The sequence below is a fragment of the Ranitomeya variabilis genome, chromosome 2, assembly GCF_051348905.1.
Source record: "Ranitomeya variabilis isolate aRanVar5 chromosome 2, aRanVar5.hap1, whole genome shotgun sequence".
NCBI lineage: Eukaryota > Metazoa > Chordata > Amphibia > Anura > Dendrobatidae > Ranitomeya > Ranitomeya variabilis.
In genome coordinates this window covers 4,853,326-4,880,374 of record NC_135233.1, presented here as the reverse complement: position 1 = coordinate 4,880,374, position 27,049 = coordinate 4,853,326, and the positions used below count along the sequence as shown (strand labels likewise).

At 60.6% G+C, this 27,049-nt stretch overlaps 1 protein-coding gene across 2 annotated transcripts in view; it reads right to left on the bottom strand.

The window, feature by feature from the left end:
* The window catches only part of CUL9 (cullin 9), a 173,708-nt gene extending 146,924 nt beyond the window's left edge, over positions 1-26,784 (bottom strand). The window contains exons 1-15 of one of the 2 annotated variants that reach the window (XM_077281878.1): positions 26,652-26,784; positions 23,719-24,309; positions 23,375-23,529; positions 21,146-21,646; positions 19,380-19,515; positions 18,498-18,679; positions 17,184-17,547; positions 16,153-16,330; positions 15,811-16,018; positions 15,545-15,735; positions 15,250-15,470; positions 14,564-14,801; positions 13,859-13,964; positions 5,858-6,085; positions 3,929-4,019 (exon numbers count right to left, since the gene is read on the bottom strand). In XM_077281878.1, the coding sequence (XP_077137993.1) occupies positions 3,929-4,019; positions 5,858-6,085; positions 13,859-13,964; positions 14,564-14,801; positions 15,250-15,470; positions 15,545-15,735; positions 15,811-16,018; positions 16,153-16,330; positions 17,184-17,547; positions 18,498-18,679; positions 19,380-19,515; positions 21,146-21,646; positions 23,375-23,529; positions 23,719-24,309; position 26,652 (3,391 nt within the window). In that variant the 5' untranslated portion in view covers positions 26,653-26,784. The remainder of the gene's footprint in view (positions 1-3,928; positions 4,020-5,857; positions 6,086-13,858; positions 13,965-14,563; positions 14,802-15,249; positions 15,471-15,544; positions 15,736-15,810; positions 16,019-16,152; positions 16,331-17,183; positions 17,548-18,497; positions 18,680-19,379; positions 19,516-21,145; positions 21,647-23,374; positions 23,530-23,718; positions 24,310-26,651) is intronic. The other variant, XM_077281879.1, reaches the window with a different exon arrangement.
* Between the last annotated feature and the right edge of the window lie 265 nt (positions 26,785-27,049).

Sequence of the window (27,049 nt, the reverse complement as noted above, 5' to 3'; positions counted from 1 at the left end):
ATCCTCCTAAGATAGCCAAATCTAAAAAACCCCACTCCAACTTCCAAAAATATTAAGCTTTGATATTTACGAGTCTTTTGGGTTGATTGAGAACATAGTTGTTGATCAATAATAAACATAATCCTCTAAAATAGAACTTGCCTAATAATTCTGCACACACTGTATTCTATAGAGACATTACACGCAGAGTGATCAATTTCACGTGTTTATTTCTGTTAAAAACGCCTGGGGGGGGGGGTGACAGGTTCCCTTTAACTATCAGAGCCACTTGTGCGGCACGAATGCTCTTTCTGACAAGGTGGCTCATTTAGTTCGGGTCCCTGCAAACGCTGAAATAATCGCTTTTATAATGTGCCCCTCATACCTGAATTTGTCAGGGGGGCAGGTCTTTTCCCCCAACACGAACGCCTCCCAGCCGTCACTCAGGGTCTCCGTGCGCCGCCTCCATTTCCTTCATGAACATCCCCGGCGCCTGCGCTGTAAGTTCGAAGGGCAGCGCAAACTGCGCATGCCCAGGAAAAAAAAAAAAAAAAACTTACAGTGCAGGTGCCGGGGACGTTCATGAAGGAAATGGAGGCGTTTGCAGGGACCCGAACTAAAATGAGCCACCTTGACAGAATGCAGCATTAGTGCCGCACAAGTGGCTCTTTTAGTCCTGGTGGACGGCTGCGCTGACTTTGGTCCTGATGAAACACAGTGGATCTACACCAGCAGATGACATGGCTCCCCAAACCATCACTGATTGTGGAGACTTCACACCAGACCTCCAGCAGCTTGGATTGTGGCCTCTCCACTCTTCCTCCAGACTCTGGGACCTTGGACCACTGACAACAGTCCGGTTCTTGTTCTCCTTGGCCCAGGTAAGACGCTTCTGGCGGTGTCTATTGGTCATGAGTGGCTGACACAAGGAATGTGACACTTGTAGCCCATGTCCTGGAGACGGCTGTGTGTGGTGAAGCAATGACTCCAGCAGCAGTCCGCTCCTTGTGAATCTCCACCACATTACTGAATGGCCTTTTCTTAACAATCCTTTCCAGGCTGCGGTTATCCCGGTTGCTTGTGCACCTTGTTCTACCACACTCCATTAATATTCTTGGATACAGCACTGTGTGAACAGCCGGCTTCTTTAGCAATGACCTTTTGTGGCTTCCCCTCCTTGTGGAGTGTGTCAGTGACGCCTTCTGGACATCTGTCAGGTCAGCAGTCTTCCCCATGATTGTGGAGCCACTGAAACAGACTAAGGACCTTTATAAACACTTAGGAGCCTTTACAGGTGTTTATTGTTAATTATTCTAATTTACTGAGCTAATGGCTTCTGGGTTTTCATTGGCAGTAAGCCATAATCATCAACATTAACAGAAATAAACACGTAGAATAGATCACTCTGTGTGTAATGGCTCTATAGAATATAAGAGATTCACTTTTTGATGATAATCTAATTTTTTTAGAACCACTTGTATCTGAGGGTCTGTCACAGTGTAGAGGGATCATCATTATTCTCATTTGCACATGGAAACACGAGAAGCAATGGAAGAAACTGAAGGGAGGAGACACAGATTAGATATTAGAAGGGTGACAGTGAGGGAGATCAAGGAGTGGAACAGGCGGCCATGAGAAGTGGTGAGTTCTCCTTCAATGGAAGTCTTCAGAGGCTGGAGAGACATCTGTCTGAGAGGGTTCAGTGACTCCTGCATTGAGCCGGGGGTTGGACATGAAGACCTCGGGGGTCCCTTCCACCTCTGACATTCTAGGAGTCAATGTGACAAAGTGATAACAGCGGTGGGATTTGTGGGACCCTCGCTCAGCTCTTTCCTTGACAGTGGACATTAATTTATGGGAAAGTGAATTTGTCCAATTGCTTCTGAGCCCCTGAAACGAGGATTTGTAGAAAAATGGCTGCAATTCCTAAACGTTTCACGGGAGATTTCTGTTTATTAAACCTTAAAGTCTCCAACTGTAAAACAGAGAAACATCGGCAGAGCGGAAATCATGAGGATTCGTCACAGAACAAAGATCTGTAGAACTGTAAATGCCGCACGTATAAAGGGGTCCACCCCACCGTGAGCCACGTATAGAGGGGTCCAGCCCACCGTGAGCCACGTATAGAGGGAGTCCAACCCACCGTGAGCCACGTATAGAGGGGTCCAGCCCACCGTGAGCCACGTATAGAGGGGGTCCACCCCACCGTGAGCCACGTATAGAGGGGTCCAGCCCACCGTGAGCCACGTATAAAGGGGTCCACCCCACCGTGAGCCACGTATAGAGGGGTCCAGCCCACCGTGAGCCACGTATAGAGGGGGTCCAACCCACCGTGAGCCACGTATAGAGGGGTCCAGCCCACCGTGAGCCACGTATAAAAGGGGTCCACCCCACCGTGAGCCACGTATAGAGGGGTCCAGCCCACCGTGAGCCACGTATAGAGGGGTCCAGCCCACCGTGAGCCACGTATAGAGGGGGTCCAACCCACCGTGAGCCACGTATAGAGGGGTCCAGCCCACCGTGAGCCACGTATAAAAGGGGTCCAGCCCACCGTGAGCCACGTATAGAGGGGTCCAGCCCACCGTGAGCCACGTATAGAGGGGTCCAGCCCACCGTGAGCCACGTATAGAGGGGTCCAGCCCATCGTGAGCCACGTATAGAGGGGTCCAGCCCACCGTGAGCCACGTATAGAGGGGTCCAGCCCACCGTGAGCCACGTATAGAGGGGTCCAGCCCACCGTGAGCCACGTATAAAAGGGGTCCACCCCACCGTGAGCCACGTATAGAGGGGGGCCAAACCCACCGTGAGCCACGTATAGAGGGGGTCCAACCCACCGTGAGCCACGTATAGAGGGGTCCAGCTCACCGTGAGCCACGTATAAAAGGGGTCCACCCCACCGTGAGCCACGTATAGAGGGGTCCAGCCCACCGTGAGCCACGTATAGAGGGGTCCAGCCCACCGTGAGCCACGTATAGAGGGGTCCAGCCCACCGTGAGCCACGTATAGAGGGGTCCAGCCCACCGTGAGCCACGTATAGAGGGGTCCAGCCCACCGTGAGCCACGTATAGAGGGGTCCACCCTGTGAGCCACGTATAGAGGGGTCCAGCCCACCGTGAGCCATGTATAGAGGGGTCCACCCTGTGAGCCATGTATAGAGGGGTCCACCCCACTGTGAGCCATGTATAGAGGGGTCCAGCCCACCGTGAGCCATGTATAGAGGGGTCCAGCCCACCGTGAGCCATGTATAGAGGGGTCCACCCCACTGTGAGCCACGTATAGAGGGGTCCACCCCACTATGAGCCATGTATAGAGGGGTCCACCCCACTGTGAGCCATGTATAGAGGGGTCCACCCCACTGTGAGCCACGTATAGAGGGGTCCAGCCCACTGTGAGCCATGTATAGAGGGGTCCACCCCACTATGAGCCATGTATAGAGGGGTCCACCCCACTGTGAGCCATGTATAGAGGGGTCCACCCCACTATGAGCCATGTATAGAGGGGTCCACCCCACTGTGAGCCATGTATAGAGGGGTCCAGCCCACCGTGAGCCATGTATAGAGGGGTCCACCCCACTGTGAGCCATGTATAGAGGGGTCCACCCCACTGTGAGCCACGTATAGAGGGGTCCAGCCCACTGTGAGCCATGTATAGAGGGGTCCACCCCACTATGAGCCATGTATAGAGGGGTCCACCCCACTGTGAGCCATGTATAGAGGGGTCCACCCCACTATGAGCCATGTATAGAGGGGTCCACCCCACTGTGAGCCATGTATAGAGGAGTCCACCCCACTGTGAGCCATGTATAGAGGGGTCCACCCCACTGTGAGCCATGTATAGAGGGGTCCACATTTCTTTGAGCGCTTTACACAGAGGTTTTCTTCTTGTACAGGGGATGGACACTACTCCGCCTCGGGGGGGGGGGGTGTCCCCGGCACTGACCACTACTCACCCTGACAAAGGTTCCTCAAGAACACATCGAAGAACGGGACATTAATGTGCTGCTGGCAGCGGCGATGCTCCTCTATTTGCCCCAGGACCATCTGCCGGGAGGAGAGAGACGGCTCAGTAATGTCTAACAGCACCGCAGAGCGCACCGACACTGCTCCGCAACACCCCGGCACCAGTCACCTCCAGAGCTGCACTCACTATTCTACACTCACATCATGTCCCAGACTCTAAGGCCTCTTTCACACTTCCGTCTTTCAGCTCCCGTCACAATCCGTCGATTTTTGAGAATGCAGGATCCTGCACTTTCCCATAGACTTATATTAGCGATAGATTGTGGCGGATGCCATACGTTTCATCCGTTGTGCACTGGATCCTGCGTAAAAAAAAAAAAAACGGTCCATCGGGCAGAGAAAAGGTACAGAGGAAAGTTTTTTCTGCACGTCGGAAAATCGCTCAGCGACGCATCCTGCGCTGCCCGTCACTGGCTACAATGGAAGCCTTTGGGCGCAGGATCCGTTGCTGCCTGTGAAAAGCAGGAATCCAGCGACGGGTCCCGTCTTTTCAAACTGAGCATGCGTGGAAGAATTTCCCGCCGGGGAAATTCTCTCTCGCTCTCTTTCTCTTTTTACTATTGATGCTGCCTATGCAGCATCAATAGTAACAAGATATAATGTGAAAAATAATTTAAAAAAATAAAAAAAAAATTCGCAGTATTCTCACCTACCGGCGTCCCGTGCAGTGATGCTCCCGGCAGCTAGCGTTTCCAGTACTACATAGCGACTTCTCGCAAGATTTCGCAATGTAGTACTAGGAACGCTAGCTGCCGGGAGCATCGCTGTGCAGGAACGCCAGTAGATGAGAATACTGCGATTTTTTATTTTTTTTTTAACCTGATTTGTGTTGTGTATGCGTTTTCGCAGCGGAAAACGCTCGACGGGTCCATCATAAAGACAGGCCCAGTGCACACGTTTTCCACAATCTGCACAGGATCCGGCATTTCAACGTCTTGACGGATCCTGTGCAGATTTGGAAGACGAAAGTGTGAAAGTATGAAGTCATTACACTGGTTACCCATCCACTCCAGAATCCAGTACAAAACTACTACCCTCATCCACAAAGCACTCCATGGCTCAGCACCACCCTACATCTCCTCTCTGGTCTCAGTCTACCACCCTACCCGTGCCCTCCACTCCGCTAATGACCTCAGGTTAGCATCCTCAATAATCAGAACCTCCCACTCCCGTCTCCAAGACTTTACACGTGCTACGCCGATTCTTTGGAATGCACTACCTAGGTTAATACGATTAATCCCCAATCCCCACAGTTTTAAGCATGCCCTAAAAACGCATTTGTTCAGACTGGCCTACCGCCTCAACGCATTAACCTAACTATCCCTGTGTGGCCTATTAAAAATAGAAAAAAAACATAATCAGGTTCCTCCATCATGTTCTCATACACTTTATGCAGTTAATAGCCTCTGTGTCTGTACTGCTACATACTTAGGCTGATAACTGGTCCATGCAGCTTTACATGAACACCCGAGCCTTACACTATGGCTGGTCCAAATAACTAAAGCAATTGTTACCATCCACCTCTCGTGTCTCCCCTTTTCCTCATAGTTTGTAGCTTGTAAGCTTGCGAGCAGCAGGGCCCTCATTCCTCCTGGTATCTGTTTTGATCTGTGTGTATTATTATGCTGTAATGTCTATTGTCTGTACAAGTCCCCTCTATAAGTTGTAAAGCGCTGCGGAATATGATGGCGCTATATAAATAACAATTATTATTATTATAAAGTATCCTAAGCAGCACTGTACTGAAGCAGATGTAATGGAGGAAAAGACACAATATAACAGAATAGTGAGTGCAGCTCTGGAGGTGACAGGAGCACAGCAGCAGCACGGAGTGCCATGGAGGGATAGGGGCCACTCACCTGGATGCAGCCGGCCAGGATGCTGGTGGCCATCTTCTGGTAGAGGCTGGTGTACTTCTCGCACTCGGACAGGAGGTCTCGCAGCTCCGCGGCCTGCAGAAGGGGGGAGCTTTGCTTTTCCAAAACTTTATTAAGCGTTTCTTTTGCACCAAGGCGGCACATGACCACGGCGCAGTCCTTGTTAATGGACGCCAGGCGGTGTAAGAAGCTGACCACCTCCTGGAGAACCTGAGGCAGAAAACAATCAGTGGCCACATGTGCAGGAGGATCACCGCCAGCATCCCACCTCTCTCAACCCAGCAACCCCCCTCTCATTCCCCTGGATCCCACCTCTCGCCCCCCTGCATCCCACCTCCCGCCCCCCAGCATCCCACCTCCCGCCCCCCAGCATCCCACCTCCCATCCCCTCATTCCCCAGCATCCAACCTCTCATTCCCCTGCATCCCACCTCTCACCCCCCAGCATCCCACCTCTCAGCCCCCAGCATCCAACCTCTCATTCCCCTGCATCCCACCTCTCAGCCCCCAGCATCCCACCTCTCAGCCCCCAGCATCCCACCTCTCAGCCCCCAGCATCCCACCTCTCATTCCCCTGCATCCCACCTCTCATTCCCCTGCATCCCACCTCTCATTCCCCTGCATCCCACCTCTCATCCCCCAGCATCCCACCTCCCATCCCCAGCATCCCACCTCTCATTCCCCTGCATCCCACCTCTCAGCCCCCAGCAACCCCCCTCTCATTCCCCTGGATCCCACCTCTCGCCCCCCTGCATCCCACCTCCCGCCCCCCAGCATCCCACCTCCCATCCCCTCATTCCCCAGCATCCAACCTCTCATTCCCCTGCATCCCACCTCTCACCCCCCAGCATCCCACCTCTCAGCCCCCAGCATCCCACCTCTCAGCCCCCAGCATCCAACCTCTCATTCCCCTGCATCCCACCTCTCAGCCCCCAGCATCCCACCTCTCAGCCCCCAGCATCCCACCTCTCAGCCCCCAGCATCCAACCTCTCATTCCCCTGCATCCCACCTCTCAGCCCCCAGCATCCCACCTCTCAGCCCCCAGCATCCCACCTCTCAGCCCCCAGCATCCCACCTCTCAGCCCCCAGCATCCAACCTCTCATTCCCCTGCATCCCACCTCTCAGCCCCCAGCATCCCACCTCTCATCCCCTCATTCCCCAGCATCCCACCTCTCATTCCCCTGCATCCCACCTCTCATTCCCCTGCATCCCACCTCTCACCCCCCAGCATCCCACCTCTCACCCCCCAGCATCCCACCTCTCACCCCCCAGCATCCCACCTGTCACCCCCCAGCATCCCACCTCTCAACCCCCCTCTCATTCCCCAGCATCCCACCTCTCACCCCCCAGCATCCCACCTATCAATCCCCTCATTCCCCAGCATCCCACCTCTCATCCCCCCCCCTCATGCCCCAGCATCCCCCCTTTCTCAGCATCCCACCTCTCACGCCCCAGCATCCCCCCCTCATTTCCCAGCATCCCACCTCTCATCCCCCAGCATCCCACCTCTTTCCCCAGCATCCCACCTCTCAACCCCCCTCATTCCCCAGCATCCCACCTCTCAACCCCCCTCTCACCCCCCAGCATCCCACCTCTCATCCCCTCATTCCCCAGCATCCCACCTCTCAGCCCCCAGCATCCCACCTCTCATCCCCTCATTCCCCAGCATCCCACCTCTCACCCCCAGCATCCCACCTCTCATTCCCCTGCATCCCACCTCTCATTCCCCTGCATCCCACCTCTCATTCCCCTGCATCCCACCTCTCATTCCCCTGCATCCCACCTCTCATTCCCCTGCATCCCACCTCTCACCCCCCAGCATCCCACCTCTCACCCCCCAGCATCCCACCTCTCACCCCCCAGCATCCCACCTCTCATTCCCCAGCATCCCACCTCTCACTCCCAAGCATCCCACCTCTCACTCCCCAGCATCCCACCTCTCATCCCCCAGCATCCCACCTCTCATCCCCCAGCATCCCACCTCTCATCCCCCAACATCCCACCTCTCATCCCCCCAACATCCCACCTCTCATCCCCCCAACATCCCACCTCTCTTCCCCCAGCATCCCACCTCTCACCCCCCTGCATCCCACCTCTCACCCCCCCGCATCCCCCCTCATCCCCCAGCATCCCACCTCTCACCCCCCAGCATCCCACCTCTCATCCCCCAGCATCCCCCCTCCCCCCAGCATCCCACCTCTCATCCCCCCTCTCACTCCCAAGCATCCCACCTCTCACTCCCAAGCATCCCACCTCTCATCCCCCAGCATCCCACCTCTCACCCCCCAGCATCCCACCTCTCATTCCCCAGCATCCCACCTCTCATTCCCCAGCATCCCACCTCTCATCCCCCTCATTCCCCAGCATCCCACCTCTCATCCCCCCCCCCTCATGCCCCAGCATCCCCCCTTTCTCAGCATCCCACCTCTCACGCCCCAGCATCCCCCCCTCATTTCCCAGCATCCCACCTCTCATCCCCCAGCATCCCACCTCTTTCCCCAGCATCCCACCTCTCAACCCCCCTCATTCCCCAGCATCCCACCTCTCAGCCCCCAGCATCCCACCTCTCATCCCCCAGCATCCAACCTCTCATTCCCCTGCATCCCACCTCTCAGCCCCCAGCATCCCACCTCTCATCCCCTCATTCCCCAGCATCCCACCTCTCATTCCCCTGCATCCCACCTCTCATTCCCCTGCATCCCACCTCTCACCCCCCAGCATCCCACCTCTCACCCCCCAGCATCCCACCTCTCACCCCCCAGCATCCCACCTGTCACCCCCCAGCATCCCACCTCTCAACCCCCCTCTCATTCCCCAGCATCCCACCTCTCACCCCCCAGCATCCCACCTATCAATCCCCTCATTCCCCAGCATCCCACCTCTCATCCCCCCCCCCTCATGCCCCAGCATCCCCCCTTTCTCAGCATCCCACCTCTCACGCCCCAGCATCCCCCCCTCATTTCCCAGCATCCCACCTCTCATCCCCCAGCATCCCACCTCTTTCCCCAGCATCCCACCTCTCAACCCCCCTCATTCCCCAGCATCCCACCTCTCAACCCCCCTCTCACCCCCCAGCATCCCACCTCTCATCCCCTCATTCCCCAGCATCCCACCTCTCAGCCCCCAGCATCCCACCTCTCATCCCCTCATTCCCCAGCATCCCACCTCTCACCCCCAGCATCCCACCTCTCATTCCCCAGCATCCCACCTCTCATTCCCCTGCATCCCACCTCTCATTCCCCTGCATCCCACCTCTCATTCCCCTGCATCCCACCTCTCATTCCCCTGCATCCCACCTCTCACCCCCCAGCATCCCACCTCTCACCCCCCAGCATCCCACCTCTCACCCCCCAGCATCCCACCTCTCATTCCCCAGCATCCCACCTCTCACTCCCAAGCATCCCACCTCTCACTCCCCAGCATCCCACCTCTCATCCCCCAGCATCCCACCTCTCATCCCCCAGCATCCCACCTCTCATCCCCCAACATCCCACCTCTCATCCCCCCAACATCCCACCTCTCATCCCCCCAACATCCCACCTCTCATCCCCCCAACATCCCACCTCTCTTCCCCCAGCATCCCACCTCTCACCCCCCTGCATCCCACCTCTCACCCCCCCGCATCCCCCCTCATCCCCCAGCATCCCACCTCTCACCCCCCAGCATCCCACCTCTCATCCCCCAGCATCCCCCCTCCCCCCAGCATCCCACCTCTCATCCCCCCTCTCACTCCCAAGCATCCCACCTCTCACTCCCAAGCATCCCACCTCTCATCCCCCAGCATCCCACCTCTCACCCCCCAGCATCCCACCTCTCATTCCCCAGCATCCCACCTCTCATTCCCCAGCATCCCACCTCTCATCCCCCTCATTCCCCAGCATCCCACCTCTCATCCCCCCCCCCTCATGCCCCAGCATCCCCCCTTTCTCAGCATCCCACCTCTCACGCCCCAGCATCCCCCCCTCATTTCCCAGCATCCCACCTCTCATCCCCCAGCATCCCACCTCTTTCCCCAGCATCCCACCTCTCAACCCCCCTCATTCCCCAGCATCCCACCTCTCAGCCCCCAGCATCCCACCTCTCATCCCCCAGCATCCAACCTCTCATTCCCCTGCATCCCACCTCTCAGCCCCCAGCATCCCACCTCTCATCCCCTCATTCCCCAGCATCCCACCTCTCATTCCCCTGCATCCCACCTCTCATTCCCCTGCATCCCACCTCTCACCCCCCAGCATCCCACCTCTCACCCCCCAGCATCCCACCTCTCACCCCCCAGCATCCCACCTGTCACCCCCCAGCATCCCACCTCTCAACCCCCCTCTCATTCCCCAGCATCCCACCTCTCACCCCCCAGCATCCCACCTATCAATCCCCTCATTCCCCAGCATCCCACCTCTCATCCCCCCCCCCTCATGCCCCAGCATCCCCCCTTTCTCAGCATCCCACCTCTCACGCCCCAGCATCCCCCCCTCATTTCCCAGCATCCCACCTCTCATCCCCCAGCATCCCACCTCTTTCCCCAGCATCCCACCTCTCAACCCCCCTCATTCCCCAGCATCCCACCTCTCAACCCCCCTCTCACCCCCCAGCATCCCACCTCTCATCCCCTCATTCCCCAGCATCCCACCTCTCAGCCCCCAGCATCCCACCTCTCATCCCCTCATTCCCCAGCATCCCACCTCTCACCCCCAGCATCCCACCTCTCATTCCCCAGCATCCCACCTCTCATTCCCCTGCATCCCACCTCTCATTCCCCTGCATCCCACCTCTCATTCCCCTGCATCCCACCTCTCATTCCCCTGCATCCCACCTCTCACCCCCCAGCATCCCACCTCTCACCCCCCAGCATCCCACCTCTCACCCCCCAGCATCCCACCTCTCATTCCCCAGCATCCCACCTCTCACTCCCAAGCATCCCACCTCTCACTCCCCAGCATCCCACCTCTCATCCCCCAGCATCCCACCTCTCATCCCCCAGCATCCCACCTCTCATCCCCCAACATCCCACCTCTCATCCCCCCAACATCCCACCTCTCATCCCCCCAACATCCCACCTCTCTTCCCCCAGCATCCCACCTCTCACCCCCCTGCATCCCACCTCTCACCCCCCCGCATCCCCCCTCATCCCCCAGCATCCCACCTCTCACCCCCCAGCATCCCACCTCTCATCCCCCAGCATCCCCCCTCCCCCCAGCATCCCACCTCTCATCCCCCCTCTCACTCCCAAGCATCCCACCTCTCACTCCCAAGCATCCCACCTCTCATCCCCCAGCATCCCACCTCTCACCCCCCAGCATCCCACCTCTCATTCCCCAGCATCCCACCTCTCATTCCCCAGCATCCCACCTCTCATCCCCCTACATCCCACCTCTCACACCCCAACATCCCCTCCCTCTCATTCCCCAGCATCCCACCCCTCATCCCCCTACATCCCACCTCTCAGCCCCCAACATCCCCCCCTCTCATTCCCCAGCATCCCACCTCTCATCCACCAGCATCCCCCCTCTCATTCCCCAGCATCCCACCTCTCATCCGCCCTCATTCCCCAGCATCCCACCTCTCAACCCCCCTCTCATTCCCCATCATCCCACCTCTCATTCACCAGCATCCCCCCTCTTTCCCCCTCTCATTCCCCAGCATCCCACCTCTCAACCCCTCATTCCCCAGCATCCCACCTCTCATTCCCCAGCATCCCCTCATTCCCCCTCTCAATCCCCAGCATCCCACCTCTCAACCCCTCTCATCCCCCAGCATCCCCCTCTCATCCCCCAGCATCTCACCTCTCATCCCCCAGCATCTCACCTCACATCCCCCAGCATCTCACCTCACATCCCCCAGCATCTCACCTCACATCCCCCAGCATCTCACCTCACATCCCCCAACATCTCACCTCACATCCCACCTCACATCCCCCAACATCCCACCTCTCACCCCAGCATCCCACCTCTCATCCCCCTCTCATGCCCCAGCATCCCCCCTCATTTCCCAGCATCCCACCTCTCATCCCCCAGCATCCCACCTCTCATCCCCCAACATCCCACCTCTCACCCCAGCATCCCACCTCTCATCCCCCTCTCATGCCCCAGCATCCCCCCTCATTTCCCAGCATCCCACCTCTCATCCCCCAACATCCCACCTCTCATCCCCCAGCATCCCCCTTCTTTCCCCAGCATCCCACCTCTCACGCCCCAGCATCCCACCTCTCACGCCCCAGCATCCCACCTCTCACGCCCCAGCATCCCCCTTCTCTTTCCCCAGCATCCCACCTCTCATCCCCTCATTCCCCAGCATCCCACCTTTCATCCCCCAGAATCCCACCTCTCACCCCCCTGCATCCCACCTCTCACCCCCTAGCATCCCACCTCTCACCCCCCAGCAAGCCCACCTCTCACCCCCCAGCAAGCCCACCTCTCACTCCCCAGCATCCCACCTCTCACTCCCAAGCATCCCACCTCTCACCCCCCAGCATCCCACCTCTCACCCCCCAGCATCCCACCTCTCAACCCCCAGCATCCCACCTCTCAACCCCCAGCATCCCACCTCTCATCCCCCCTACATCCCACCTCACACCCCAACATCCCCCCCTCTCATTCCCCAGCATCCCACCCCTCATCCCCTACATCCCACCTCTCACCCCCCTACATGCCACCTCTCACCCCCCAACATCCCCCCCTCTCATTCCCCAGCATCCCCCCTCATTCCCCCGCATCCCACCTCTCATCCCCCCTCATATTCCCCAGCATCCCACCTCTCAACCCCCAGCATCCAACCTCTTATTCCCCAGCATCCCCCCTCATTCCCCCTCTCATTCCCCACCATGCCACCTCTCAACCCACCTCTCATCCCCCAGCATCCCCCTCTCACCCCCCAGCATCCCACCTCTCATCCCCCTGCATCCCACCTCTCATCCCCCTGCATCCCACCTCTCATCCCCCTGCATCCCACCTCTCACCCCCCTGCATCCCACCTCTCATCCCCCAGCATCCCACCTCTCATCCCCCAGCATCCCACCTCTCATCCCCCAGCATCCCACCTCTCACACCCCAACATCCCCCCCCTCATTCCCCAGCATCCCACCCCTCATCCCCCTACATCCCACCTCTCACCCAACATCCCCCCCTCTCATTCCCCAGCATCCCACCTCTCATCCACCAGCATCCCCCCTCATTCCCCCACATCCCACCTCTCATCCGCCCTCATTCCCCAGCATCCCACCTCTCAACCCCCCTCTCGTTCCCCAGCATCCCACCTCTCCACCTCCAGCATCCAACCTTATTCCCCAGCATCCCCCCTCATACCCCCTCTCATTCCCCAGCATGCCACCTCTCAACCCACCTCTCATCCCCCAGCATCCCCCTCTCATCCCCCAGCATCCCACCTCTCATCCCCAGCATCTCACCTCTCATCCCCAGCATCTCACCTCTCATCCCCCAGCATCCCACCTCTCATCCCCCAACATCCCACCTCTCATGCCCCAACATCCCACCTCTCATCCCCCAACATCCCACCTCTCATGCCCCAACATCCCACCTCTCACCCCCCAGCATCCCACCTTTCATCCCCCAGCATCCCACCTCTTTCCCCAGCATCCCACCTCTCATCCCCCTGCATCCCACCTCTCATCCCCCAGCATCCCACCTCTCATCCCCCAGCATCCCACCTCTCATCCCCCAGCATCCCACCTCTCATCCCCCAGCATCCCACCTCTCATCCCCCAGCATCCCACCTCTCATCCCCCAGCATCCCACCTCTCATCCCCCAGCATCCCACCTTTCATCCCCCTGCATCCCACCTTTCATCCCCCAGCATCCCACCTCTTTCCGCAGCATCCCACCTCTCATCCCCCAGCACCCAACCTTTCATCCCCCAGCATCCCACCTCTCATCCCCCAGCATCCCACCTCTCATCCCCCAGCATCCCACCTCTCATCCCCCAGCATCCCACCTCTCTTTCCCCAGCATCCCACCTTTCATCCCCCTCACCTCATGGTCGCTGGTGGTGCTCACCAGAGAGGTCAGACACGGCTCGATGCTGCGGTGCCAGGGGAGGGCGTCCTCTTGGTAGAAAGACAGACTCTTATACAGGATCCTGGCAGAAGACAGAATCGTGTCAAAGCTCCAGAATAACTACAACTCCCATCAACTAGTGCCTAATCCTCATCCTCTCCTCCCAGAGCAGCAGCAACTCCTAATCCAACCACAACACACGGGGACCCGTCTCCCCTCCACGGCGCCACGCCGGAACTTGGCTCCCCTCCACGGCGCCTTGCCGGAACCCAGCTCCCCTCCACGGCATCATGCCGGAACTCAGCTCCACTCCACGGCAACACACAGGGACTCGGCTCCCCTCCACGGCAACACACAGGGACTCGGCTCCCCTCCACGGCAACACACAGGGACCCGGCTCCCCTCCACGGCAACACACAGGGACCCGGCTCGCCTCCACGGCAACACACAGGGACCCGGCTCGCCTCCACGGCAACACACAGGGACCCGGCTCGCCTCCACGGCAACACACAGGGACCCGGCTCGCCTCCACGGCAACACACTGGGACTCGGCTCCCCTCCACTGGGACCCCACCCCATTCCATGGTGCCATACGGGGACTGTTTGCCTCCATAGGTGACCCGGCCCGCCTCCGCAGCAGCAACAACAAACTTAAGGCCTGCCTCCACGGAGCCACAGTACCTGTACACACAGAGCTGCAACTGCTTCTCGCTCCGGAGCTGCTCGAGGGCGGAGAGAAGCTGCAGGAAGAAGTCGGTGTCTGTGAGGAGCTGGGAGACATCACAAGGCAGAGAGGAGGTGTCACCACAGACACAGCGCTCCAGCGACGGCAGCAACTCCCGGCACAGACGCACGTCCTTCAGACTGTGGAGCAGAGACGACACATCCATGTCTTGAAGAGGCAAGACTGGGCCAATCTCTGAAAGAAGCAACAACACAACAGAGACTAAGTATCCAAGGGGCACGAAAGGAGGAGGCCAACGAGGCGACGACGGACGGGAGGAGGAGGAGGCCAACGAGGAGACGAACGGGAGGAGGAGGAGGCCAACGTGGAGACGAACGGGAGGAGGAGGAGGCCAACGTGGAGACGAACGGGAGGAGGCCAACGTGGAGACGAACGGGGGGAGGAAGAGGCCAACGTGGAGACGAACGGGAGGAGGAAGAGGCCAACGTGGAGACGAACGGGAGGAGGAGGCCAACGTCGAGACGAACGGGAGGAGGAGGAGGAGGAGGAGGAGGAGGAGGAGGAGGAGGAGGAGGAGGAGGAGGAGGAGGAGAACGTGGAGACCAACGGGAGGAGGAAGTGATGAAATAATGAACTATAGGAGGCACAGGACACGGCGGGGAACATACTGTGGCATTCCTACCTTCGGTATCGGTGAGGCTCTTCTCCTGGCTGCTCTTCAGGAGGTCACAGAGCTGCTTCTTCAGGAAGACGTCCAGGCGGCTGAACATGGAGTTGCTGTCTCCAGTGACGCTCTGAAGGACGGCAGGCAGCTCCCCCCTGGACAGCTGCTCGGACAGAGCTTCATGGTTCTCGGTTAACATTCGGATGACAAGAAGTCCGTTGTAAACGGCGGTGAAGCACCTGAAAGGCAGAAGGTGGCGATGAGATAGGTGAGGCACAGCTCAGTAGTGATGGTGTCGCTGATCTGAATTTACCCCTCTTTGCCCTGCAGCTTGCAGATGGCCCCCGGGATCGCCCTCAGTAGACTGCTGGAGCTCCCACTTGCAGCTGAACCGATGCTGGAGAAGATTTCCTTCATCATCTGGGCATCTCCGGGATTCAGGTTGTAGCGGCGGGCGCTTCCTCGCAGGTCGCAGCCCCCCACCCCGGTCAGCACCTTCAGGACCTGTCAGGGAAGGAGTGCAGGTTGGAGGATGGCAGGCACACACAGCTGGGAACGGACGGTGGGGCAGGTACTCACCGCCAGGCCAATGTGCTGAATGGCAAGCGAGGACTGGTGCTCCTGCATACAGCCCAGCACCGCCCGCACCCCGCCCTCTGTGGCAAACAGCACCCGCCAGTCATACTTGGACAAGATCACGTAAGTCAGCTGCAGGCAGGAGACCACCACAAGCTTCTCCTTCATCTGACTGCTCAGAATCTCCACCAATGTCTTAATGATCTTCTCTCTGCAGGACAGGCATGCACTACATGACAAGATGGCCGACACTGCACCCCACCCATGGGCTATTTGCAGTTGGCAGCAGGTGAAGACTCCACAAAACCCTCTCCCAGCCGCAGTGGTCTCCCCTCATGTCTGTACCTGTTAGAGCGCCCCTCACTTTTCACAGTGTGGACCTCGTCTTCGGACTGCTGCAGCATCACCTGCACCGCCGAGTTCAGCGCCTCCGCACCGCATGACGTCCTCTTCACCTTCTCCAGAAGCCCCAGCAGCATATCCAGAGAGAACCCCTGAGACGTCCCCTGAGGAGCTCCAAACCCTGCCGAATGGTGGACAGCAAGTCTTTACACTGAGCGTTACAGCCATGAAATAAGGGCGGAGTCAGCTGTCATCATTATCATATGAGGGCAGTCTACAGCCATCCATCATTATAGGAGGGCGGAGTCTAGCCACCCATTACCGTAAGAGGGCGGTGTCAGCAGTCCTCTAATAAGAGGGCGGAGTCAGCAGTCATTGCATCATAAGAGGGCGGAGTCTACAGCCACCCATCATAAGAGGGTGGTGCCATCAGCCATATAATTATAAGAGGGCGGAGTCAGCAGCCATCTATTATCATAAGAGGGCGGAGTCTGAAGCCATCTCATAAGAGGGCGGAGTCTACAGTCATCCATCATAAGAGGGCAGAGTCTACAGCCATCTATTATCATAAGAGGGCGGAGTTAGCAGCCATCTCATTATAAGAGGGCGGAGTTAGCAGCCATCTCATTATAAGAGGACGGAGTTGACAACCATCCATTATCATAACAGGGTGATGTCAGCAGCCATCTCATTATCATAGGGCGGAGTCAGCAGTCATCTCATTATCATAGGGCGGAGTCAGCAGATGGTCACAGCTCACGTTCTTCCCTGCGCTATGACCCCTGTACAGACCACGTCCACGTCACAGAGGACGACTATGAACAGACACCTCATTACTTTTGCTGTATACTCTGCAGAAGACTGGAGTAAACCGTACACCAGGCGGCCTCAGATCACCCCTCAGCTCGGACGACCCTGCGGAGAGGCGGCCATGTCTTCCTGTGGAGCACCAGGGTAACGTCCTGGCATTACTGAACCCCACAGCAGTGTAGCCCCTGTAATAAGCGACAGTGGCGGAGTGTGGCCGCTCTCACCTTTACAGCGGTCATCTGCGGGCGGGCCGGGGACGCCTTCCTGGGAGAGCAGGCTGCTGAGGAGCTGCAGGTCTGACGCCTCCGCGCTGCACTCGGCCGCCGGCTTCACCTCTTTGTGCAGGTCCTCGTTCTTGGGCTTTTTGGATAGGAGGCCGCCGGCCTGTGCGGTGTGGACCTGGGCTCCGAGGGGCGACAGCGACCTCGGCCGCTCTGACTGAAGGACATACTTTCCATAGACGTGAGAGCTGTGCAGGTCACTCAGGGCGCTGCCGAAGCAGCGGTCACCCAGGAGGCCGAGGACCTTATGTGCTGCATCCACAGACACAGGCAGAAGCATGAGGGCACGCTCATCCAGACTGCACTGCTGACAACAGAGAACAACAGCTCAGAGAAGGAGCCCACTACACACGCCAATGCAGCCGATCTTCCCTAGCATTACTATACAGAGGAGCTGCGGCGCCCCTCCATCTAGCTGGCACCGTCCCCCCTCCCTCTAGCTGGCACCTATTCCCCCTCCACCTAGCTGGCGCCCGTCCCCCCTCCATCTGGCTGGCACCAGTCCCCCCTCCATCTAGCTGGCACCGGTCCCCCCCCAGTGGGCACCCATCCCCCTCCATCTAGCTGGCACCTATCCCTCCCCAGTGGGCGCCCGTCCCCCACCCATCTAGCTGGCGCCCGTCCCCCCTCCATCTAGCTGGCGCCCATCCCCCCCATCTAGCTGGCACCGGTCCCCCCTCCATCTAGCTAGCACCGTCCCCCCTCCCTCTAGCTGGCACCTATTCCCCCTCCACCTAGCTGGCGCCCGTCCCCCCTCCATCTGGCTGGCACTGGTCCCCCCTCCATCTAGCTGGCACCGGTCCCCCCCCAGTGGGCACCCATCCCCCTCCATCTAGCTGGCACCTATCCCTCCCCAGTGGGCGCCCGTCCCCCACCCATCTAGCTGGCGCCCGTCCCCCCTCCATCTAGCTGGCGCCCATCCCCCCCATCTAGCTGGCACCCGTCCCCCCCCCCAGTGGGCGCCCGTCCCCCCTCCATCAAGCTGGCGCCCGTCCCCCCCCCCCAGTGGGCACCCGCCCCCCCTCCCTCTAGCTGGCGCCCGTCCCCCCTCTCTCTAGCTGGCGCCCGTCCCCCCTCCCTCTAGCTGGCGCCCGTCCCCCTTCCCTCTAGCTGGCGCCCGTCCCCCCTCCCTCTAGCTGGCGCCCGTCCCCCCTCCCTCTAGCTGGCGCCCGTCCCCCCTCCCTCTAGCTGGCGCCCGTCCCCCCTCCCTCTAGCTGGCGCCCGTCCCCCCTCCCTCTAGCTGGCGCCCGTCCTCACCTCGTCCTCCAGGCTCTGCTGTATCACCTCCTGCTGCTCCTGCGGCTCCAGTCTCCGGATAAAGAAGAGGATCTCCCACCACTCGTCCTGCCGCAGGTTCGCCCGCTGCTCACAGGCCGCTGCTCCCAGGTACGGCAGGGCGTACATCCCACCCGAGGGTTTACCAGACAGGGCTGGGGCGACTGCGGAGAGAGGGGAAAGTGACCGCTGGGACATCACTGTCCGCTCCCAGCGTCTGCACACATCACCATCACTGTCCGCTCCCAGCGTCTGCACACATCACCATCACTGTCCGCTCCCAGCGTCTGCACACATCATCATCACTGTCCGCTCCCAGCGTCTGCACACATCATCATCACTGTCCGCTCCCAGCGTCTGCACACATCATCATCACTGTCCGCTCCCAGCGTCTGCACACATCATCATCACTGTCCGCTCCCAGCGTCTGCACACATCATCATCACTGTCCGCTCCCAGCGTCTTCACACATCATCATCACTGTCCGCTCCCAGCGTCTGCACACATCATCATCACTGTCCGCTCCCAGCGTCTGCACACATCATCATCACTGTCCGCTCCCAGCGTCTTCACACATCATCACTGTCCGCTCCCAGCGTCTGCACACATCATCATCACTGTCCGCTCCCAGCGTCTGCACACATCATCATCACTGTCCGCTCCCAGCGTCTGCACACATTACATCCTCGATCACACAGCTCAGGATTTGCTACAATGTACCAGGCAGCAGTTCAAGGTGTTCAGCTCACAGGTGGGGAGACATTGTAACAAATCCCAAGTTGTGAGAAGCCTCCATCACCATGGGCATCACCCCCCCCCCCCGTCACCATGGGCATCTCTCCCCCCCAGGACGCTGACACGCACCTGGGGGCACCTTTGCACTGTCTCCAAACAAAGACGCCTTTTCCAGGTTGTCCTCCTCTGGCTGATCTCCGCAGCTGATGATCTCCACCATGTGCCAGTGCACCCAGTAAGTTCTTCCTGTTGACCTCCACAGAACCTGCAGGGGGCGACTCAAGATGACTACACCGCAGGATGAGAGGCCAAGGACAACAGTCCATTCATCCACACTCTTCCTCAGAACGCTGCCTCCTCCTCCTCACTCCTAAGCCGAATGCTGCCTCCTCCGCACTCAACCTCCGCCACACCCCTCCTCTGCATCACCCTTCCGCCGCCGCCTCCTCCACACTCCTCCTCCGCCGCCTCCTCCACACTCCTCCGCCGCCGCCGCCTCCTCCACACTCCTCCGCCGCCGCCGCCTCCTCCACACTCCTCCGCCTCCTCCACACTCCTCCGCCGCCGCCGCCTCCTCCACACTCCTCCGCCGCCGCCTCCTCCACCGCCTCCTCCACACTCCTCCGCCGCCGCCTCCACACTCCGCCTCCACACTCCGCCGCCGCCTCCTCCACACTCCGCCGCCGCCGCCTCCTCCACACTCCGCCGCCGCCTCCACACTCCGCCGCCTCCTCCACACTCCGCCGCCGCCTCCTCCACACTCCGCCGCCGCCTCCTCCACACTCCGCCGCCGCCTCCTCCACACTCCGCCGCCGCCTCCTCCACACTCCGCCGCCGCCTCCTCCACACTCCGCCGCCGCCTCCTCCACACTCCGCCGCCGCCTCCTCCACACTCCGCCGCCGCCTCCTCCACACTCCGCCGCCGCCTCCTCCACACTCCGCCGCCGCCTCCTCCACACTCCGCCGCCGCCTCCTCCACACTCCGCCGCCACCGCCTCCTCCACACTCCGCCGCCACCTCCTCCACACTCCGCCGCCGCCTCCTCCACACTCCGCCGCCACCGCCTCCTCCACACTCCGCCGCCACCGCCTCCTCCACACTCCGCCGCCGCCTCCTCCACACTCCGCCGCCGCCGCCTCCTCCACACTCCGCCGCCGCCGCCTCCGCCTCCTCCACACTCCGCACCCCTTCTTCTCCGCCGCCTCCTCCACACTCCTCCGCCGCCGCCTCCACACTCCTCCGCCGCCGCCTCCTCCACACTCCTTCTTCTCCGCCGCCTCCTTCTCACTCCTCCTTCTCCGGACTCTAGTTTATGAGGTTGCTAGGCTAATGGACAGCACTTGGCTCCATTGGTTCTGTGACCTCTACAGACAGCTAAACACAGCGCTCGGCAGGTTGGTGGGACTACCAGAGACCCTTTAACGGGTACACACACTTTTGGGGGAGGAGGGGGTTTGGGGAATTCTCTTCTTGGCTTGGTCCTCCACTGGCTGCAGAAGGAGCTAACCGATAACCCATCAGTGAGCTGGCTGTGGCTGGACGGTGTATAACTCTGCTCTTCCTACGTCTAAGCTCCTCACAAAGAGCTGGGTGTAAATCACACCTTCAGTCAGAACGAGCTCACTGATGGGTTATCGGTGAGCTCGTTCTGCAGCGCAGCCGCTATGGACCCCGAATAGACAAATCTTGAATGAAACTAAAATGGAAAAATTATTGTACCCAAAAACTTCATGCATTTATGTAAAAAAAGAAAAAAAAAAAAATCTACAATTCTGTCCGGAGTGAAGTAAATGGAGCGCTGTCCAAGCAGTGTGGGCACGCAGCCATCTGTCGGGGGGCACAGCGCTGGTCCTCCAGTCCACGTGTGACAGAGCCACTGTTCCTGCAGCACTCACCTGAACCGGAGGCATCCCATTGTTACTCAGCCGGAACACCCCCTCGTCTCCGGCACTGATCTCGTCATAGTCCTCCAGCATTCGGACCACCATTCCCGGCTTCAGGGCCTCCTGGATATAGTCTACATAGGCGTTTCGTGAGATGAAGTCAGACGGAGTCATGAACTCCTTACAAGGCTTCTTTGAAGACGTGGCGCACACAGGAGGAGGCAGAGCCACCTGCAGAGCGGAGCAGGACGACGCCAGAGGCTGGAAGATGGAGCGAAACACCCGAGGCTGTTCCAAGTCGTGGCCCATCAGGGTCCCGTGAGGACGTTCGCTGACCCAGCCCATGACCCGCACCAGCTCGCAGATCAGGCTGCCCATCGCCATGCAGAAGTCAAACTGGCGCTGTAGGCGGTCTGTCTCCTCACGGTCCGGCCGGTCACTGCTCAACTGGTCCAACAATGATGTCACACACAAGTAACGTTTCACCAATGAGAAGAGCTGCTTCCCCGGGATCTGCCGAAAAAAGACCAAACAATCACAGAACCATAACACCCCAGAACATCCAAGGGTCCACAGAGGAACCCCAACTGCTACACCAACCAATCCCCTCTCAGACACCGCACCAAAAAGCCTCTGATCGTGGAGGACGGGGAGAAAACACATCAGTCTTCACCCCCAGCAAGATCTACAGCCTCCTCTCCCAGGACACCACCAGCCTACCCTCCTCTACCCTCTGTAGGACATCCGCAGCCTCCCCTCCTCCCCCAGCAAGACACCAGCAGCCTCCCTTCCTCCCCACTCTGGAGGACACCAGCAGCCTCCCTTCCTCCCCACCTGGAGGACACCAGCAGCCTCCCTTCCTCCCCACTCTGGAGGACACCAGCAGCCTCCCTTCCTCCCCACTCTGGAGGACACCAGCAGCCTCCCTTCCTCCCCACTCTGGAGGACACCAGCAGCCTCCCTTCCTCCCCACTCTGGAGGACACCAGCAGCCTCCCTTCCTCCCCACTCTGGAGGACACCAGCAGCCTCCCTTCCTCCCCACTCTGGAGGACACCAGCAGCCTCCCTTCCTCCCCACTCTGGAGGACACCAGCAGCCTCCCTTCCTCCCCACTCTGGAGGACACCAGCAGCCTCCCTTCCTCCCCACTCTGGAGGACACCAGCAGCCTCCCTTCCTCCCCACTCTGGAGGACACCAGCAGCCTCCCTTCCTCTCCCCTCTGGAGGACACCAGCAGCCTCCCTTCCTCCCCACTCTGGAGGACACCAGCAGCCTCCCTTCCTCCCCACTCTGGAGGACACCAGCAGCCTCCCTTCCTCCCCACTCTGGAGGACACCAGCAGCCTCCCTTCCCCTCCCCTCTGGAGGACACCAGCAGCCTCCCTTCCCCTCCCCTCTGGAGGACACCAGCAGCCTCCCTTCCCCTCCCCTCTGGAGGACACCAGCAGCCTCCCTTCCCCTCCCCTCTGGAGGACACCAGCAGCCTCCCTTCCCCTCCCCTCTGGAGGACACCAGCAGCCTCCCTTCCCCTCCCCTCTGGAGGACACCAGCAGCCTCCCTTCCCCTCCCCTCTGGAGGACACCAGCAGCCTCCCTTCCCCTCCCCTCTGGAGGACACCAGCAGCCTCCCTTCCCCTCCCCTCTGGAGGACACCAGCAGCCTCCCTTCCCCTCCCCTCTGGAGGACACCAGCAGCCTCCCTTCCGCTCCCCTCTGGAGGACACCAGCAGCCTCCCTTCCCCTCCCCTCTGGAGGACACCAGCAGCCTCCCTTCCCCTCCCCTCTGGAGGACACCAGCAGCCTCCCTTCCCCTCCCCTCTGGAGGACACCAGCAGCCTCCCTTCCCCTCCCCTCTGGAGGACACCAGCAGCCTCCCTTCCCCTCCCCTCTGGAGGACACCAGCAGCCTCCCTTCCCCTCCCCTCTGGAGGACACCAGCAGCCTCCCTTCCCCTCCCCTCTGGAGGACACCAGCAGCCTCCCTTCCTCTCCCCTCTGGAGGACACCAGCAGCCTCCCTTCCTCTCCCCTCTGGAGGACACCAGCAGCCTCCCTTCCTCTCCCCTCTGGATGTGAAGATACAGGTCGGAGTCGGATGGGACAGATCAGCTCTCTAGGTGCGGTGTTTCTTCGAAGGACCTGTTGTGGGGTCAGGACTATTGGGTGCAAGGAGCTTCTTTATGATGGGTGTCAGGTGGGATAATCGCACCCCATCATCTTCGTCTTCCCGTGTGATGCCTACACTCACCTGAGGGAGGTGGATGCCATCAAAGGAGATGCAATGTTCCTCCGAGCTGGTGGTCTCCGCGAACAGCTGCAGCAGTGTGAAGCGAGACTCGAAATCCATGTGTTGCTCGATGCCGTCCTGCTGACTGAGGGACAACAAGACGTGGGCGCGACTTCCTGCAAAACACACAGAAGCAGCCGTCATGGCGGGCACCACCCGGAACCACAGGGCACAGTGCTGGAGCAATGACCTGCGTCGCCAGGTCTGTCTACGTGGCTCTACGGCTGCACGACGGCTCCCACAGGGTGGTGGCCCGGCTCAGACCATCTACCTGTCATTCACCCATAGTAGTAGTCTGGCCTCACCTGCATCGTGCGACGCCAGTGCGCGCAACATCTTGCCGGCATTCTTGCGGATCTGCTTCTCCGGGTTGCACAGCATTTTCATCAGCAGGTCCAGCGCTCCCGTCTCCTTGAAGACCCCGGCCAGCGAGCCGATGCTGGCGTAAGCGCTCAGCACGTGGATGGTGTTGAGGATGGAGGAGTCGGGACCACAGCTGTGCGACATCTGACGGGCGGCTCTCTGCACCAGCATCCGAACGTCTTCTGACATTTCCTGCAGGGCGCCCTCGTCTGGTGCCCCGGGGCTCTTCTCCTCCGGCACTCCGGGCCCCTCCAGCTTCCGTTTCCTCAGCAGGGTAGGGCAGTTGCTGTACACTTCCTCGGCGGACATCCACATGAGGATGTTGGAGGACTTGTTCTCCGCTTGTGAGGTGGCTCCACTGCTGCCGGACCCCGACTCCTCCGTGCTGTGCACGGCCCATCGGATCAGATATTCCACATGACCGTCCACGCTCCACCGCTGCCGCAACAGCTCCTCCGGCTGCGCCTGAAGCTTCGGGGCCAACTGGACCAGGAGATTGCCGTTCCTCCGCTCCCCCACCAACATGGCCGACACTACACACAGCGGAAAGGAGCAAGATCAAACTTGGGGGCAATGTCCCATCACTCATCCTTCTACCTGCCCTCCATTACCCAGAGCTCTGACAAGTGGCCTCCTCAGCGCCTCCCTCACATAACCTGCCCCGACACGCGGCCTCCCTCACACTCTGCCCCGTCCCTAATCCCCGGTCTCCTTTCCTTCTGCCTCATCCCCTCACCGTCCCCCCTCCTCACCCTCTGCCCCGTCCCCTCTCCTCCTCACCCTCTGCCCCGTCCCCTCTCCTCCTCACCCTCTGCCCCGTCCCCTCTCCTCCTCACCCTCTGCCCCGTCCCCTCTCCTCCTCACCCTCTGCCCCGTCCCCTCTCCTCCTCACCCTCTGCCCCGTCCCCCTCCTCACCCTCTCTGCCCCGTCCCCCTCCTCACCCTCTCTGCCCCGTCCCCCTCCTCACCCTCTCTGCCCCGTCCCCCTCCTCCTCCTCCTCTCTGCCCCGTCCCCCTCCTCCTCCTCACCCTCTCTGCCCCGTCCCCCTCCTCCTCCTCACCCTCTCTGCTCCGTCCCCCTCCTCCTCCTCCTCACCCTCTGCCCCGTCCCCCTCCTCACCCTCTCTGCCCCGTCCCCCTCCTCCTCCTCACCCTCTCTGCCCCGTCCCCCTCCTCCTCCTCACCCTCTCTGCCCCGTCCCCCTCCTCCTCCTCACCCTCTCTGCCCCGTCCCCCTCCTCACCCTCTCTGCCCCGTCCCCCTCCTCACCCTCTCTGCCCCGTCCCCCTCCTCACCCTCTCTGCCCCGTCCCCCTCCTCACCCTCTCTGCCCCGTCCCCCCTCACCCTCTCTGCCCCGTCCCCCCTCCTCCTCACCCTCTCTGCCCCGTCCCCCCTCCTCCTCACCCTCTCTGCCCCGTCCCCCTCCTCCTCACCCTCTCTGCCCCGTCCCCCCTCCTCACCCTCTCTGCCCCGTCCCCCTCCTCACCCTCTCTGCCCCGTCCCCCTCCTCACCCTCTCTGCCCCGTCCCCCTCCTCACCCTCTCTGCCCCGTCCCCCTCCTCACCCTCTCTGCCCCGTCCCCCTCCTCACCCTCTCTGCCCCGTCCCCCCTCCTCCTCACCCTCTCTGCCCCGTCCCCCCTCCTCCTCACCCTCTCTGCCCCGTCCCCCCTCCTCCTCACCCTCTCTGCCCCGTCCCCCCTCCTCCTCACCCTCTCTGCCCCGTCCCCCCTCCTCCTCACCCTCTCTGCCCCGTCCCCCCTCCTCCTCACCCTCTCTGCCCCGTCCCCCCTCCTCCTCACCCTCTCTGCCCCGTCCCCCCTCCTCCTCACCCTCTCTGCCCCGTCCCCCTCCTCACCCTCTCTGCCCCGTCCCCCTCCTCACCCTCTCTGCCCCGTCCCCCTCCTCCTCCTCACCCTCTCTGCCCCGTCCCCCCTCCTCCTCACCCTCTCTGCCCCGTCCCCCTCCTCCTCACCCTCTCTGCCCCGTCCCCCCTCCTCCTCCTCACCCTCTCTGCCCCGTCCCCCCTCCTCACCCTCTCTGCCCCGTCCCCCTCCTCACCCTCTCTGCCCCGTCCCCCTCCTCATCCTCTCTGCCCCGTCCCCCTCCTCACCCTCTCTGCCCCGTCCCCCTCCTCACCCTCTCTGCCCCGTCCCCCCTCCTCCTCACCCTCTCTGCCCCGTCCCCCCTCCTCCTCACCCTCTCTGCCCCGTCCCCCCTCCTCCTCACCCTCTCTGCCCCGTCCCCCCTCCTCCTCACCCTCTCTGCCCCGTCCCCCCTCCTCCTCACCCTCTCTGCCCCGTCCCCCTCCTCACCCTCTCTGCCCCGTCCCCCTCCTCACCCTCTCTGCCCCGTCCCCCTCCTCCTCCTCACCCTCTCTGCCCCGTCCCCCCTCCTCCTCACCCTCTCTGCCCCGTCCCCCTCCTCCTCACCCTCTCTGCCTTGTCCCCCCTCCTCCTCCTCACCCTCTCTGCCCCGTCCCCCCTCCTCCTCCTCACCCTCTCTGCCCCGTCCCCCTCCTCCTCACCCTCTCTGCCTTGTCCCCCCTCCTCCTCCTCACCCTCTCTGCCCCGTCCCCCCTCCTCACCCTCTCTGCCCCGTCCCCCTCCTCCTCCTCACCCTCTCTGCCCCGTCCCCCTCCTCCTCCTCACCCTCTCTGCCCCGTCCCCCCTCCTCCTCACCCTCTCTGCCCCGTCCCCCCTCCTCCTCACCCTCTCTGCCCCGTCCCCCCTCCTCCTCCTCACCCTCTCTGCCCCGTCCCCCTCCTCCTCCTCACCCTCTCTGCCCCGTCCCCCTATCCACCCCTTCCCCATCTGCCAGTCCTCCCTCCCTCCTTCCCCCTCTGCCCCGTCCCCCCTCCTCCTCTGTCCCTCTCACTGTGCCCGGTCTCCTCTTCTCCCGATCGATTCTTCTCCCGGTGTCCGGTTTATCTCCAGCAATCTCCGCCGTTTTCCTACACTGAACTTCCGGGTCAGTCGGGTCACGTGACTATAAACCACGCCCAGCAGAGATCACACACTGATTGAAAGAAGCGATGACCCGACGCTTAAAGTGGGGGCGTGGCTATGTAGTGAAAGGCGGGGCTAAATCCAGCGTTGCTCCTCACAGCAAAAAAGCCAAAACATAACAACCGGGTGAAGGGAAGTGGGGACTGAGGGGAGACTGTGCCCGGGAGAGGAGTCTGAGAGGAGACTGTGCCCGGGAGAGGAGTCTGAGGGGAGACTGTGCCCGGGAGGGAGAGTCTGAGAGGAGACTGTGCCCGGGAGAGGAGTCTG